This window comes from Acinonyx jubatus, chromosome C1, assembly GCF_027475565.1.
Source record: "Acinonyx jubatus isolate Ajub_Pintada_27869175 chromosome C1, VMU_Ajub_asm_v1.0, whole genome shotgun sequence".
In the NCBI taxonomy this organism is placed as follows: domain Eukaryota; kingdom Metazoa; phylum Chordata; class Mammalia; order Carnivora; family Felidae; genus Acinonyx; species Acinonyx jubatus.
The window spans coordinates 80,974,729-80,991,936 of NC_069381.1; the positions used below are offsets into that span (position 1 = coordinate 80,974,729).

Below are 17,208 nucleotides of genomic sequence, written 5' to 3' on the forward strand. Positions count from 1 at the left end.
TGTCTCCCTCTCTCTCTCTGACCCTCCCCCGTTCATGCTCTGTCTCTCTCTTTCTCAAAAATAAATAAATGTTAAAATTTTTTTAAAAAAAAGAATATTTTGTAATATATTCCTTCAGAAATAAAAGTGAAACATTAAAAAAATAAAAAAACCCTAGCTCTGACTAGTATTGGATTTGGCTTTTATTGAAAGGAATAACTAGTTTTTCATTGGAGAGGAGGTTTGACAATTGTAAAATATGGTCTCTTTAATTTTTTGAGTCATTTCTTCATAGCTCTGGATATGGACTGTCCCTTTAAAGTATACATATTTCTGCCAGTAATCCTGATTGTTATTCTATAATAGTAGGATTTAAATATTGTTAAAAGTGTGATATTTTGCTTTATGTGAAAAAACTGAAATCATCCCATAGATTCTGGTATATGTTACTCAGAATTCTTTGAGATTTTAATTTTTATGTGAAGACATTTTTATATAATGCCATTTCATTTTGCTATAATGCTTTGAAGTATTCCAGCACATGAGTCTTCTAGTTTAGCCTTCTATTTTTTCCTAGCTCATGCGTAAGGTACTTCTGGCAAGTAGGCTGTGCAGTGCAGCTTCTTGAAAATGCAGAGTTATAGCCAGTTTTTACATTAAATCTAAGATTTTTTGTGTGGTGGCTGTTGGACCTGACTAAACAGCTAGCAGAATAACAGAAGTGTCTTTCTGTATATACCTGCATTTCTGGTTAATTCTTCTTTGGGTTTTCTGTTTTCCCAGATAGGAATGTAAAGAATATGAGCATTCATTTTTTGTAACTCAGGTTTATTTTTATTTTTTATTTTTCTAAAGCCAACAGCTTTTATAACATGCTTTGCCCTGAAGCCTTAACTAAAACTGATTGGAATTGAAACTGCTTTTCCTCTCAGTTTCACATTTGATAAGGATGCTACCAATGCTTTTTTATACATGGTTGGGTCTGAAAGACTTCAGAGAATGAGAATGTACTTATCTTTTGTTAAATAGTTTCTACTGTATAAATAAGTGGAAGTATAAAGTTTTGTAATGTTGCACTTCAGGCTGATGCAGTTGAAAGTATAGAATTAGAAAATTGGTGAATGAGTGGGACTAAGGTAATAGATTTACAAATTAAATGAGCAGGTGGTTTTTGAGACCCAGGTTTTACATGAGCAAGTAAAGATAGGACTTTGGGGCCAGTACAGCTTGAGGAATTCCCACCATTACTGGGAATGCGTGCTTAACAGAAAGTTCAAACAACTATACAGTGAGTCAGGGAAGTAAAAAAACTAGATGTGAATTGTTAGGGGTGCTGTGAGAACAGAGATATGGTAAGTATGAGAGGGCTTACAGTATTTTGGCCATGGATGGATTTAACAAATTACCCAGAATCTTGGTGAGACTGTTACGTGAAAACTGTGATAAACACCAGTAAAAAGCAAAGGTCAGTCAAGGGAAAAAAGAGACTGATTAAAGGTGAATGAACATGGTCACTTTAGAATTGTGGTAGAAAACCACTTTTGAATTTGGCAGAGGAAGTATTCAAATAGAAACAGTTTTTGCATATTTTTACATATTGTTTTGTTTCAAATTTGAGAAGAACATCTTAAGCAAAAGGCTTTAAGAAGGCTGAATAATATATGGAAAATAATATTAAAGGTTTCTGCAATTTATATACAACCTGTATGCATAAATAAAAGTATTACTATATTGTTGTTGCCTAAGTTCTTAGAAATCATTTTAATTGTTACTGGTTTTACATACACAAACCAGAAGTTTCTGGATTTACCTGAGGAGTGGAAGGGAAAAGATCATGGAAAGAGGTTCAAATTATTCTTTGCCTTTGAAGAATCCTAGATCTGTAACCCAGAGAGACCCAATCTTCCTTACTTCTCTGATAGGGTAATAAATGGCCTATGTGTTTTATAAGCTAAGGGCTATATATTTTCTTGTGCCCTTTTTCTTTTCTAGGGCTGGAGTGTTTTTATAGATGAAAGTATGCTTTAGTCATATGATTAAAGAAGTTCTTATTTCCCAATTTCATGTTCTCATAGTCTTATTATCTAAAATGAAAACTTTAATAATATTTCACACCAAAATATGAATATTTAGTACTAAAGTATGAATATTTAGTAGCTACCCCTTCTAAACTATTAACTAACTGAGGGAATATCAGAGTGTGACAAAAGTTTAAGTTTTGATGTTACATGGTCTTTGGAAGAAAAGGACAGATCCTCTCTTGGCAATTGTGTATAATGCAATATTTGTCTTCGGGATCCTTGTATAGTGTGGTGGGTTAAAACCACAGGCCATGGAGTCCTCTATTTCCTGAGTTTCAGTCTTTTTCTATTACTTCTTGTCTTTTACTACTTAATGTCTGACCTTGGTCGACTTAACTAGCTCTTATCCATAAATGGGATTGTACTATACAGTTGTACAGTGTTTGGCATATAGTTAATTTGCAGGGAATATTAAATATTGATGTAGAAGAAAAGTAGCTTCAAAAAATAAGGTTATTTATTTTCCTTGACTTTTCAAAATGATTCCAACCTTTCCATATTATTTAACTGTTTTACTAACGTTCACAATTCACATTGCCCAGGAATTACCCAACACAAATCCAGAACAACAAACTATCCTATTTTCTTTATAATGGGAAAATGCAGGCTGTTAACCTTTTGAGGATCATATTCTAAAAATAATTTAAAAAGGGAAGCCTTTATGTATGCAGTAATAGATAGTATCTTTATTGTGATGTACTTTTTTTTGCTTTTTTTTCCCCAGAAAGAAAAGGACAGACTAAATTAGGAAAAAACTGAAATTTACTGATACCATAACCTATAACTCCTGGGGCTCTAGATTGGATTATGAAGTATTCGTTCTTGTTATTCCAACAAATGAACAAATGAGAACACAAACTATCAGGATTCGGTACTCCGTTTGCTTTGCCAAGAAATGGCTGTAGTCTTACATAAGAGTATATGTTTGTATGCCAATTATAAGTCTTAAAGTATACATGTATCCTTAAATTCCTGCTTTACTTACATTTTCGGCTAACAGACCCAGTCATGATTTTGTTTAATAAAATGCCACAAAAGAGAAAATTCAGCCTCTTTCTTCTTTCTAATATATTCAGATGCTTGTGCGTGTACAAACCATCCTTAGTTATGAAGTATAGAGGGCTTCCTTTAGTTTTTCTTATTTCTGGAGTGATTAGGAGCTAGCCAGCAAGATTTTCATGGTAATATATCCAGAGGCCAGAGCCTACTACTTTTCTGTACAAAGCCATCCAAAGGGGATTTCTAAAGGCATTGGCTGGCCATTCCTGTATATAAACTTCAGTAAAGCTCTTAGCATAAAATATGACTTAAATTTAACTTAATAAGTTAATTATCGAGTGAGTTCACATATTATTTCCTAGAGATATTCTTTAATCATCCAATAAAGTCACTATCACACCACCTTCTTCTAGTTCTCTGCTAAGTCCATTTTAATCAACAACATTTTGCTTTGCTTTATTCATAGCAGTTAATCACTATAAGAGATATTTTGTTCATGTAAGTTAGTCCACCTCTCCTACTAGACTGTAAGAGAGCATTGGGGATCTTACTGATCATTTTGTTCACTGCTGTATCCCCCAGAGCCTCAAACAGTGCTAAACATGTTCTTGACACTCAGTAACTGGTTTTTTTTGATACTCAGTAACTCTTAAAGAATCAGTGTGTAAGTGAATTTTAAAGCCACTTAGAGATCAAGTTGATCTTAGAATTTTATAGATATTGTTGAATATATATACATACACAACACACACATATAATGTTTATGGGTAGTGTTGATTTGGGGAGTACCATGAAGTACCTAAAATTATACACAAGTGGAGTATACATATTTCTCAGTGGATTGAGGATCCTTCATTTTAGTTAGTTTCAGAAATATCCCTTAGTCTTTAGATAATTAGGAACTACTCTTGTGGAATATTGGATAGATAGCAAGTCCTTCAGTTTTACATAAAATATCACCAATTTTGGGTCTTTAGTAGGACTTATTTTTGGTGAGGCTTTGGAATAAAGGCAGGTAACTAATTTGTTGGATAAAAATATATCAGTTTATTTTAAAGGTCAGAATAACAGTAAGTTAATGAAGTCCATGAGTGTTTTATATAGATGTTGATAGTGACAAAATACTTAGGTGGATTAAGTGATAATATTAGTAAATTAGGAGAGACTCATTGTAGTTAAGCTGTCATGTGGATTGACTGCATGATTATTTTTACAGCATTGCCTTCTTTGATTCCACTTTTTGAGTACAATATTTTCCAAATTAAACCATTAATAATTTCTTATCACCCTAATTTTTGCTAAGTCAATATTTCACACTTTTTGTATTTCTGTTAGTCTGTAATAAGATGATTAAATTGTAAGATAATTGTGTTCTTTAGCCATTGGAAAATTTCTTTCTGAAATTGCATTTTAATTTTTGCTTGTCATTTATTACTCTTTACGTGTGTGTGTGGGTGTGTGTATACATACACACACTCTGTTCAGAAACATTTACCCAGTAGTTACCTTAATTGGTAACATAATTTTATTTGATAATAATTGGTGGATATGATTTTTCTCTCTCCCTTTGAAAGCCCAGTTTTTTAATTTTTAGAAATTATTCAGGTATGCTCAGCTATGTTTTTTAATAAAAAAAAAATTTTTTTTTAAATGTTTATTTTTGAGAGACAGAGACACAGCAGGGGAGGGGTAGAGAGAGAGAGGGAGAACAGAATCCAAAGCAGGCTCCAAGGCTCTGAGCTCTGAGCACAGAGCCCGACATGGGGCTCAAACCCACGAACTGTGAGATCATGACCTGAACTGAAGTCGGATGCTCAACGGACGGAGCCACCCAGGCGCCCCTTTAAAAATTTTTTTTTTAATGTTTATGTTTATTTTTGAGACAGAGAGAGACAGATCATGAGCGGGGGAAGGGCGGAGAAAGAGGGAGACACAAAGCGAAGCAGGCTCCAGGCTCTGAGCTGTGAGCACAGAGCCCAATGTGACCCAGGGCTCAATTAAGTTCTTTTTTAAACTTTGTTTTGTGGGGTTTTTTTTACACAAATGGGGAAAATTAATAAGCTATTTTTTTAAATGTCTTTCAGCCAATGGTAATGATAGTAAAAAATTTAAAGGAGAAGATAAAATGGATGGTGCTCCTTCTCGTGTACTTCATATTCGAAAGTTACCTGGTGAAGTGACAGAAACTGAAGTTATTGCTTTAGGCTTACCTTTTGGTAAAGTGACCAACATCCTTATGCTGAAAGGAAAAAATCAGGTATGCTTCTTTCAAGACTTACAAAACTGTTAAGCCCCAAGCTATCCTGTGTGTGTGAATTAGCTATCTCCTAATAAAAGGGTAGAATATAGTAGGTCCTGACTTTTGTAAAAGAGCATGACAGAAGTTCTTGACTTTTCCTGGTAATGGTGTTTGGGAAATTAATACTAGGGAGCCAAAATGAATGAGTTACTGTAGTTTTAAATTTCGCCCTTTGAATTCACTTTTGGACTCTAATTGAACAGTTGTTATAATGAGATTGTGGAAAATACAAATGAAATATTTCTTTTATTGTGGCTTTGATATCAGAAAACAGTGTGGATACTAGTAGCATCTTCTTTAAGTTTATCTCATGGAAGTGTTTATCTGATAGCATTAGAAGAAAATAGTCATTAATCCTAGATAACTCTTCATTTAATAAATGTATCTGTTGCAGAGGTGCCCTGGCATATTAAAATTTTGCTTTAAAATTTCTAATGATATCATTTAGAAGAACTTATGAAATTTAACATGCTCATAAATATAATGAATGTCACTAATCTGATATTTAATTCTTAATTTTTTTCTTTCTCTCTTGAGTTATACTGCTTTAAAAATGACTGAGATTTCTTATGTCTCTAAGAGTGGTAAAATTCTGATGTTAGAAAACGTTTAGATTTTATTTTCTTTAGCTTTTGTTGGGGGACTATATTTGTGGTATATGGAAAATAAGGATAAGTAAGGATAACTTATTGAATATCTAAATGGAACTGGGAAGGTTATAGTCTTGTACTGATTTTTCTCATTAACTGAATATATTACACAGATACTTACATTTATTTGAATATAATTCATGGTATTAAAATATTTGCTATTTAAATTTTCAGGCATTTTTGGAACTAGCAACAGAGGAAGCCGCTATTACTATGGTTAATTACTATTCTGCTGTGACACCTCATCTCCGTAACCAACCAATTTATATCCAGTACTCCAATCACAAAGAACTAAAAACAGATAATACATTAAACCAAGTGAGTATGTGTAGGTATACAAATAAAATGGCCTAGGACATATTAAGAGTCTGAAACATATTAACAGAAAGTAAAAATTTTTAACCATTCAGAAGCTTATGGGCATTTTCTTGTTTTAAAGACATTTTCTTGCAGTATGTCCCTAAGTATTAAATATTATGTTAATTTACAAAATGTATGTGAAGTCTATTATGTGCATGTTTTAAATTGGTACTTGATGAAGTAAATAATATTTTTTCAAAGCTTTAAGGTTCTAGTCAAAATGTTCATTTTCATGTTGCAAGTTCAAATTTTTGTATAGAAACTGTACATGAGATTGGGCTTACTATTAGTGTAAACTGTATAGGTCTGTTGCTTAGAGTTTTAAGGTATGTTTAATACCTTTAGTTATTAATAATTAAAATTAGAAATAAAAATGTTAGAAATAAAAATATTTCTATAAGAAACTTAAGACCTATAGGTCTTATGGAAATATTTTTATTGAAGATGTGTGAATGGTTTTCTGGTGGGAGTGGGGGTGTTTGGGAATGTAAGAATTGAGAATATATGAATATATTGAATTTTTTTAAGTGTGATGTAGCAGATACCAATTATTTAAAATTAATATGTATATATTTTTTAAATAGTATAGGAATGATTTTAGACCTAAAAACATAGCATTTAAGGAACGGTCTTTTAGCTCTTTTAATACAGTTTTTAGCTAATTATATGTTTTATGTTTCAGTAAAATATAAACTATCTGGCTGTTTGTCTTACTGAAAATGTAATGGAAAATAATTCCTCATATATTTTAACCTTCATAAAAACTGACGTTTCCATATCATTTTGATAGTTGATAAATAAATATTTAAAATTTTTTGTCTAAAGACAAGGCTGAATTTTCAGCTGGGTTTTGTTTTAATTTGGTAATAATTTTCATTCCTTTTGAACCAGAAATTGTACTTCTAGGAATTTATCAGGAAATATGCCAAAGGAAGATATTCTATATTTATTTTACTCAGAATTTAAAATGGCATTCAGTATTTCAATTTTATTTATATATTAGTATTTTTAGTAAAGTAATTTGTGAATGCATTCTCATTTTAAAAGATTCCATTGCAGGGAACATGAAAAAAGATAAGGCATCTATAGACAAATGCATGTAAGGGAAGGGGATTTATAATTTTAAATAGAATACTTAGTGAAAACCCCATGAACAGGTGACATTTCAGTAACAAACTTCAAAGTGATTTGGAAATAAATACACTTATTCTGGCCTGGACTATTCCAGACATAGGGAACAATCATGCAACAGTTGCCTGTGTTGGGAAAACAAAACAAAACAATTGTTTTTGTAGCCGTATTTTTAATTTTCAGAAGCCCTTTAATCTTTTTTGATAATCCTTTTTAGGTTACAATTGGTCAGTGTTTTGTGATTTCACAATTTTTTAAGGATACTACTAATTAATAGTATTTTTAAAAATACCTCACTCTATCTAAATTATCTCATTCTTTCAGTGTTAGCTGTTATGTTTATCTTCTGTCCATCTGTCTGTCTTCCTCCCCCCAGTTGTGTTTATATATTTTAGAATGGACAATTAGGTTTTATTGGACAGGTATGCTTTCCTCTAGAGTAAAATAAGGAATTTGGACACTGAGCTGGGATCCCATAAATACCAAAGAGGTCCTTACTCTGGGCCTGTAAAACTCTCTTTAGAATTTCTTTCTTTTAAGGGAGGAATTTTTTTTTTTTTTTTTTTTTTAATGATAAGGGAGAGAGATGATGAGGAAATGGGAGAAAGAGGAATTTGTTCATTACACAGACTTTCCATTAACCGTTTGATTTTCGTCCTAGGACTCTGCCAGTTTCTAATCTGACATAATGTGGCGGTTAACAGTGCAAACCCTGTTTGTTCTGTGTTCACTAAGCTTTCTTTGTTCCCATTTGTTTCCATTTATTTTCTGCATTCCAGGAATTTCAGTAAAAGTATTCTATGCTAATGAGGACATTCTCTCTATTCAGTGTTTGGGTTTATTCCATGTTGTATTAATTTATAGGCATTTTTATTTTTAATTTTAATTCCAGTGTAGGTAACACAGTGTTAATTAGTTTTAGGTGTACAATATAGTGATTCAGCAATTCTGTATGTTACTCAGTGCTTATCATGATAAGGGTACTCTTTAATCCCCATCACCTCATTTATATGCATTTTTCTGGGCTTTCATAAATAGAAGAGAGTCCAATAAATATGAGTCAACCTTGAATTCTTCCATGATCCTTCCTCAAGTTACCAAGTCTTACCAGTTCACTCTTGTTAATATCTGCCTAGTTTTCATCATCTTTCTTGCTACTTTAGTAGCTCAGACACAGTTACCTTTTGGCTGTACTGTGATAACAGCTCTCTTATTGATCTGCTTTTTTGCTTTCCCCTCTTGAATTCTTTCTCCCTCCCTACTTCCTCTCCCCTTCCCCTACACTTCCCCCTCTCCCCTTCCCTATTAATCTCTTTCCCCCCACTCCATCCCTCTCTCTAAATATATATATTTATATCTTTTTTTTAATAGTTGGTTTATTTATTTTGAGAGTGGGGGAGAGTGTGTGCAAGTAGGGGAGGGACGGGGGGGGGGGAGAGAGAGAGAGAGAGATAATGAATGAATGAATGAATGAATATATATCCCAACCAGGCTCCACACTGGCAGTGCAGAGCTCCATGTGGTGCTCGAAATCATGAACTGTGAGATCATGACCTGAGACGAAATCAAGAGTCAGGTATTTAACCAGCTGAGCCGCCCAGGTGCCCCTAAGTATGTATATACCTTTGTAAAACAGACAAATCTGATTTTAGTTACTCTCCTGCAGCCATATCCTTTTCATGCTCAGGATAAAGCCCTTCAGAAGAGATGGTTACTATTTCTGTCTTACGGCTGTATGTTTCCCTGTGCTTCTACCCAAAAGTAATTGTAAATCCTCACCTGGCATGCTTTCTCTTATTTCCAGTCTTTTGAGGCCACTATGTTTCTGTGATGTCACTCTTGCCTGGAATATTAAGGCCTGCCTTGTGCCACTTTTCCAACCCACACTTCACATGGCCGGTTGGTAGACATCTTCAGGTCTCCCTTTAGTTTCCTCTAGAAAGCCATCTTTTGATCCACAGTGTGGGTGAGGTTTGCATTAAGAAACTTTGACACTGGCGCCTGGGTGGCTCAGTCAGTTAAGCATCCAACTCTTGGTTTTGGCTTAGGATCTGATTTCACAGTTCAGGAGTTTGAGCCCCATGTTGGGCTTTGCACTGCCAGTGGAGAGCCTGCTTGAGATTCTCGCCCTCTCTCTCTGCCCCTTCCCTGCTAGCATGTGAATGTGTATGCTCTTTCTCTCTTTCTCTCTCTCTCAATAAATAAATAAACTTAAAAAAAAAAAAAGAAACTTTGACATAAATTAAAACCACATTGAGCTACTACCATGTACTGTGTCAGATTGCCTATGATTAAGATGGGTAATGCCAGATGTTGGTAACAAGGTTGGGAAGCTGGAACTTTCATATATACATGCTAAGAATGTAAATTAGTAGACTTATGTTTAAAAACTTGAAATATGTAGTAAAGCTGAGCATATACATAATCTTTGTCTTAGTAAATCTATCCTAGTTACATACCTGAGAAAATATGTAATATGTGCATCAGAAGATATGTATGAGAAAGTTCATGGAACACTAATACATAATAGTCCCAAACTAGAAATCATCTACATGTTCAGCAGCAGTAGAATATGTTGTGGCATATTCATTTGTTGGAATTTCTTAGAATACAAAAAGAATGATCAAGCTACTTATACTTGCAAAACATGGATGTATATCATAAAAATAATGTTTAGTGAAAGAAGCCAGACCAAAGTAGAACACATATGATGCCATTTTATATAACTGGGAGAAAGCATGAATGTGGCCTCTAGGGTTTTGACAATGCTCTATTTTTATCTAGTCATTTTACAGATATGTCCAATTTGTGATGTTTTATTGAGCTGTATACTCTTAGGATCTGTGTCCTTTTATATGTATATGTAATAGTTCACTAAGTTCAGTTAAAATCTTTGTTGGCAAGCCAACTCTGTTTCATCAGTTAAAAAAAATATGGAAAGTTATTTGTTAATGATAGTAGAAAACCTAATTGTTAAGCTAAAAAGAGAAGATGGAGAAAAGTGAATAGTACTGGGGGGAAAGGTATGTAATAGACATATCACACACACACACCTAGGTGATATATGGAAGGGTACCCATGATAATATCGGTATGGAATGGGTATGAGAAAGGATACAGGGTGACAGTGTTGCAGAGGAAACTTTTAACCTTTTGTTCCATTTGGATAGTATATCATGTGATTCCTATTTTAAAAAGACATTCCATTATTTGAAGTAGGAGATGTTAGTATTTTCCTAAGTTGTGATATTTCCATGCTTGCAATAACATAAATATATGTAAGGACATGCTTCACTAGTGAAGGAAGTAATATTGCAGTACACTACTTAAAATACTTGAAGTCACCTCAGCCAATATATAGATCTGTAGGTCATATTATTGTTTAATTAGCATTTAAATAATGAGGTTTTTGACCAGATGGGCATGTGGTCTCTGAATTCCAAACTGGGTGATCTCCTGGTTATGGGACATGTCAATGAAATGACTTTTTTTTTTGTTTGTTTCCAGCTTTGTTGAGATAAAAATTGATATATTGTGTAAGTTTAAGGTATATATTGTGTTGATTTGACACACGGATTGCAGAATTATTTCTACCATAGTATATGTGCTTTCAAAGTTACCAGTTTTGTTTATTCTCCTATCTTTTGTGTTCGCCTTCCTTTTCATTTATCATGCTCAGTTTATATTCCTGTTCATCTGCCAGTACAGCTTTTTCAAACTGTAAAACAATGTAGTACTATTTGTTGTTGTTACTTAACAATTATTTGCCTTTATGTAGGTTTTTTGACCCCAGATAGGTAGAAATACTATTTCCTTACTGGTGAATCTATCATAGTAGTAATACTCTAGTATGTATATTTTTTCACATTTTAAAATCTCAGAAATTAAGATGTGTCTTAAGTGTCGTTGATTTGTCTGGTTTAATTAGTAGTATTTTAGAAGTTATGCTACTATGAAAAAGACTTAATATATGTCCTGAATATTCCTCCTTTAAGATTGTATTAGAAATAATAAACTTTACAGGAGTTCTTTTGGATAATCTGGTAATCCCCTTGCTGAGGTTTACTGGGTACCTTTTTTATGGAGTGAATAGTGTTAAGTTGAAGTTTTATTCTCTAAAAGTTTCTGTTTAAAACATTTTCTGATGTTATGAATCTGCCAAACTATATTTTGTTCTTTTGAAAATAAATTACGTTGCCTTTCTTCGTTTGTTCAATTATCTAGGTCCCAAACCTTAGATAATTGTTTTGAAGTAAATACCAGTAGGATACTTGAATTATAAACCGATAATACCTGGCTCATGGTAGGAGCTCCAAAGTATTTATTGAATGATTGTTAAATTTTGTTTAATCTGTGTGTGTTGTAGAAAAAAATGAACTAATAGTGTAACATGTAGCAAAGTTTAAATGAAAATACGGAGTGTGTTTCTAAAGTGCTTATCTTTTAATTTTCAGCGTGCTCAAGCAGTTCTTCAAGCTGTGACAGCTGTCCAGACAGCAAATACGCCTCTTAGTGGCACCACAGTTAGTGAGAGTGCAGTGACTCCAGCCCAGAGTCCAGTGCTTAGAATAATTATTGACAATATGTACTACCCTGTAACACTTGATGTTCTTCACCAAGTAAGTTTAACTTAATTTTCGTGTTTACCTATAAATTGGAGAATTAAAGATAACAGTAGATAAATAATATTTTGATTTTAATTTTTTAACAGATATTTTCAAAGTTTGGTGCTGTATTAAAGATCATCACATTTACAAAAAATAACCAGTTTCAGGCTCTTCTCCAGTATGGTGATCCAGTAAATGCTCAACAAGCAAAACTAGTAAGTCTGGAGCTTGCTTTTTTTTTTTTTTTTTTATAGATAGTGATCTTTTTCAGTGGTGGGTACACATAAACACATATATTGCTGACGTTACTAATATGGACATAACTTGGCAGTACCATGTAGCATTGTAGATGGCACAAATTGGTGTCATTTAGGTACAATTAGAAAAGCTTAGTATTTGTGATGGAAATGTTTATTTCTAAGGATAGTTCTATTTATAGTTATCTATAATATTGATTTCTATTACTGTCCATTTTTGATTTAGGTCCAAAGTTTTATGCTCCTGAGGATATGGCAGGATATATTGTGCATGAACACCAGTAAAGATTTTGAGTGTTTTCCAGTGGGAGTTTCACAGTAATTAATTTAGCTATCAAGACACTTGGGCTGAAATAATCATCACACATGTGGTTCAGATATTATGATAAGCTCTCAGTGTATTTAAGACTACAGTATATTTAATACTCTCTTTAAAGCCTTTTTTTTTAAGACTGCTTTTTTGAATAGATTCCTGATCTGCTTTTTATTCACATCATTTACGTTTTTTTGTTGTTATATATGGAGGATAAGAAACTACTAAAAGAAGTAAAATATCTTCCCATATCATGACCACTATTGAAAACTGCATATCATATCTTTGCTACCAACTGCCTTAATCTTCTATTTGTGTATCGTATTTAAGTCTACCTTTGCTCTAGCTCTTTAACGTCTTGTGCCGTGTTATCTCATTGTGATTATTATTCTGTTGTTAAACGATTAAATATTCATTATTAAACCATTACATCAGCTGTCTTCTCTTTACCTTCTGTCTTACCTCTTTTTTTTCCCTTTTACTCATACTTTCAAATAATTATGGTTTGTAATACTTCAGTGCTTCCTCTAGATCAAGATAGATTGTATTGAACCCAGACCATTTTTGATTGTTTCATTGTGTTTCCAACTTCAGCATGTCATTTGGGGAGCAAAAATAGCTTCAGATATTTTTGCTATACCATTTATATTGGCATAATTGAAATGTTTACCAAGTGCTGTTATCTCGTTTTTTTCCTAATATGTAGTCAACAGAACAGGAATTATTCTTGTGTTACAAGGGGATGCTAATATTTAAAGAGGTAAATTACTTACAATGTTCACTATATGTAAGGTAGACATATTTTCAGCCTGATTTTCTCCAGTATGTTGCTACTCACTTGTTCTTAAGTTACATGATCTAATCTTATTATATTTTCCTTTTCAGGCATACATTAACACTTGGAATTCTTTTTTCCAAAAATACTGATTTCTCTTTACATGTCCCTGACCTCTAACTTTGGAGATATTTTATATTTAAAGAGTAACCAAAATCCATGTGGTATGAGGTTTGATCAGTAGCAGACGGTCTAGAAGCCAGGATGTTTATGGCACTTCTCACAGCTTCCAAATATTTAAATATAGTGCATGTTTTTCTTAATGTGGAATATTTTTTGTCATCCTTTCTGATGGAGAGGGGAGAGTATTTGGTAGAAGGCAATGGAATGGAATTTAATTTGAAATTACACTGCATTTGGGGTATAATCCAATGGGGAAAGTAGTTTATGTGTTTTGTCTGAGGTAGTCTATAGTAATGAGAACAAAAGATTCTACTTTAATTATGTTATCAGATATTTGAGGTTTAAATTTAACCAGTCGTCTGTGTAGGATAATAAGCATCAAGTATTTGTGAGGGTTACACTCAATCATGTCTTCTCTACAAAGATCTACAGTTGTAATTCCGAGGGAGTTATTAGGTAATTATTTAATATTCATTATTTAACTATTCTGGTATCTGAACTGAACATTGTTTCACTTATTAGAGAAGGAAAAAAGAGGTCGTTACCCGAACTTGCTTGCCCCATTATCTTGTAATCCAGATTCCTTGTTAAAACATATACTTTTGATGACTCTAGTAATCTTTCTTCATGCCTGTATCCAGACTGTTGGGTGTACCTAGAGAATATCCTGTAATCTAGCAGTTGATACCATTTGAAGTTTATCAGCATTAATTACAAATAGGCCCTCTATTCTGCTTGACAAATGTCACCACATTTCTCCAGCATGCTGTCCCATTTTTCACAAAGACTGTATCAGAAAATTAGTGTACCAACTCTCTTCACTCCTCCTTATGAGCTTGCCTACTATTTCTCAGAAAAAATAGAAAGTATCAGATGGAAACTCCCATCAGCTTTTCTCACAAAATCCACTTATACCACACCTATCGTTCTCTTCTAATAAAAGGCATAGATAACTTTAGGACAAGTAAACACCAGATCCTGTCTTCTTCACCCCTTCACGAGACTTTGCACTATCGTTCATCCCCTCTTTCTCTTACATTTTTCTCTGTGTTGGCTACTTGTCACCAGTGTCACAAGCATCATTAAATTTCTCTCATTTGAGTGAATTTACCCTGAACTCCACATATGTATCACCCTTTCTTCTCCCTTTTCATTTATAGCCAGACCTACTAAATAAGCTCTCTTTGTTTGCTGTGTATACTTTTTCCCTTTTTATTTCCTCACCTACTATAATTTGGTTTCAGCCCCGATTTACTCAAATTATTCTTCCCAGTGTCCCCAGGATCACTACAGTAGGTAAATCTCACCAGCCTTATTCAGTCCTTTCCCTCTAGGTACCTTTGATACAGCGTGAGCCATTCTCTTTCTTAAAATCTTCTCTTCTCCTGGTCTCAACACTTCTTGCCTAGATATGTTCCACCTCTCTTTGTCTCATCATATCCTTTCCCTTCTTTCTGCCTGGGGGACTTCACCTGTTCCCATAGCTCAGTTATACCTTCATGACTCTGACTTGCCCACGTGGCTCTTTCTAGCTCAGATCTCTTCTGAGAGACCCAGACTAGGAACTTAGTGGACCATTAAGCACCTTCAGACTTAGTGTGATCAGTTCAGCTCCTGTCACCTACCCACTCAGCCTTTCTTCCCACCCCCCCCCCCAAAAAAAAAAAAACCAAACCCTTCCTCACCTGTGTCAGTAAAAAGCTTAGGGTATCGAATTCCATGTCAGTAACAACCCAGAAAACATGTCTTTTATTCCTCTTCCTTTCATCCTACCACCAAATCTTATTCTCATCCTAAATTTCTGTTGAATCTATCCTTTTGTCTCCCAGCTCTCTTGCACACCACCCTCGTCTAAACCAGGTGTTATTCAAAGTGCTGGTCTCTGATGGTACCAGGAGCGTTTGCCAAAATACAAGTCAGTATACTTCTAGTAGTGTGTTTAGTACGCTGTTAATACAGATTCTGACACACTCCTTTTCATGCAGAGTGATTTGGACAGCTAGTCCAAGAATCCCAGAAGACCTCTGACTCACCTCACCACTTTGAGTTCTTCCCCTACACTTATTTTTCTCCCGAGCACTAAGGATGATTCAACATAAAGTCCTATTACTTCCATTCTCAGTGCCCTTCAGTGACTGGCTTTTGTCCTTAGTATAAACTTCTCAGCCCTTAACATGGCTTACAGAACTTTAAAGCAATCCTCAGTGTTTGTCTTTCCAATCTCATCTCTCCTCTTTTAACTAAATTGGAATTTTTTTTAAGGTTTTTCCTTTTATTTGTTTTAGAGAGAGTGCGTAGGTGGGGGGGTGGGACAGAGGAGGAGGAGAAGGAGGAGGAGGAGACAGAGAATCCTAAGCAGGCTCCATGCTCAGCACAGAGCTCAACACGGGACTCATTTCCACAACCCTGGGATCATGACCCAAGCTGAAATCAAGAGTTGGACACTCAAGTAACTGAGCCACCCAGGCACCCCAACTATATTGGACTTTGTAAAATAGCTTGCATATGCTGTATTTTCTCTGATTTCTCAGGCTTAGAACCTGATGTTTCATTTGCTTCTACTGCTTTCTCTTTGTCTTTTTATGTCCACCTCTACCTGTCTTCCTCTTTCAGGTTTAGAAGTCTCTGAGAAGTCTTCTGTAAACTTCCAGCTACATCACATCCCTTCCTTTATTCTCACTACCACACATCAAATTTGTAATTACTTGTGAGATATCTATATTTTGTTTTCCTATAAGTTATATAAGAGTGGGTGGCTCTTCTGCTTTGTTCCTAGAATATATATTCCTAGAACATAGCACGGTGTATAGTACATTGTAGGTATTAGAACTTTCATACTGTGTCACAACTTTCCTAGCACTTGCGGGGAACATTACCTGCTGTGCTACAGATCTCTTCCTGTTTTGCAGTCATCCTTGTATATCTCAGTATACTACAAAATGAATTCGTTCTAAACTTTGTAGTTCAGTTGCCACATTTTTAAAAAAGTTTTTTTAATGTTTATTTATTTTTGAGGAAGACAGAGTGTGAGCAGGGGAGGGGCAGGGAGAGAGCGAGAGACACAGAATTTGAAGCAGGCTCCAAGCTCTGAGCTGTCAGCACAGAGCCCAACATGGGGCTTGAACTCATGAACTATGAGATCATGACCTGATCCGATGTCAGGCACTCAATGGACTGAGTCACCCAGGCGCCCCTCAGATGCTACATTTTTATGCTTATTAAGACAATGAAGGCTATATAAAAAAACAGATTAACAGTGGAGCATTAGTGAGTGTTGGAAAAATTCAACAATCTCTTGAATTTGTCCCAAGGTTCATATATATTTCAGTCCAGTCTTCAAAAGTCTGCAAAAAAAAAAAAAAAAAATGCTGGTCTACTACTAAAGTACTATAGTTCTAGATGTATACATACAATGGATCTTGGTCTATGTAAACATCAGGCTTACTCTATTGATCTATTATCAGAAGAACTTGTTTCATTTTCATGGTGATTTAGCTAAACATTCTTCATTTCTGAACTATTGTTTTATACAGTAAATGTTTATTCTTCTAATGAAAAATTAATATATTCCCTTG

The 17,208-nt window shown here is 34.2% G+C and overlaps 1 protein-coding gene across 7 annotated transcripts in view; it reads left to right on the forward strand.

The window, feature by feature from the left end:
* The window catches only part of PTBP2 (polypyrimidine tract binding protein 2), an 81,326-nt gene that overhangs the window by 37,985 nt on the left and 26,133 nt on the right, over window positions 1–17,208 (forward strand). For all 7 annotated transcript variants that reach the window (XM_027058526.2, XM_027058527.2, XM_027058528.2 and 4 more), the window contains 4 exons: window positions 5,144–5,316; window positions 6,183–6,326; window positions 11,953–12,117; window positions 12,210–12,320. In XM_027058526.2, the coding sequence (XP_026914327.1) occupies window positions 5,144–5,316; window positions 6,183–6,326; window positions 11,953–12,117; window positions 12,210–12,320 (593 nt within the window). The remainder of the gene's footprint in view (window positions 1–5,143; window positions 5,317–6,182; window positions 6,327–11,952; window positions 12,118–12,209; window positions 12,321–17,208) is intronic.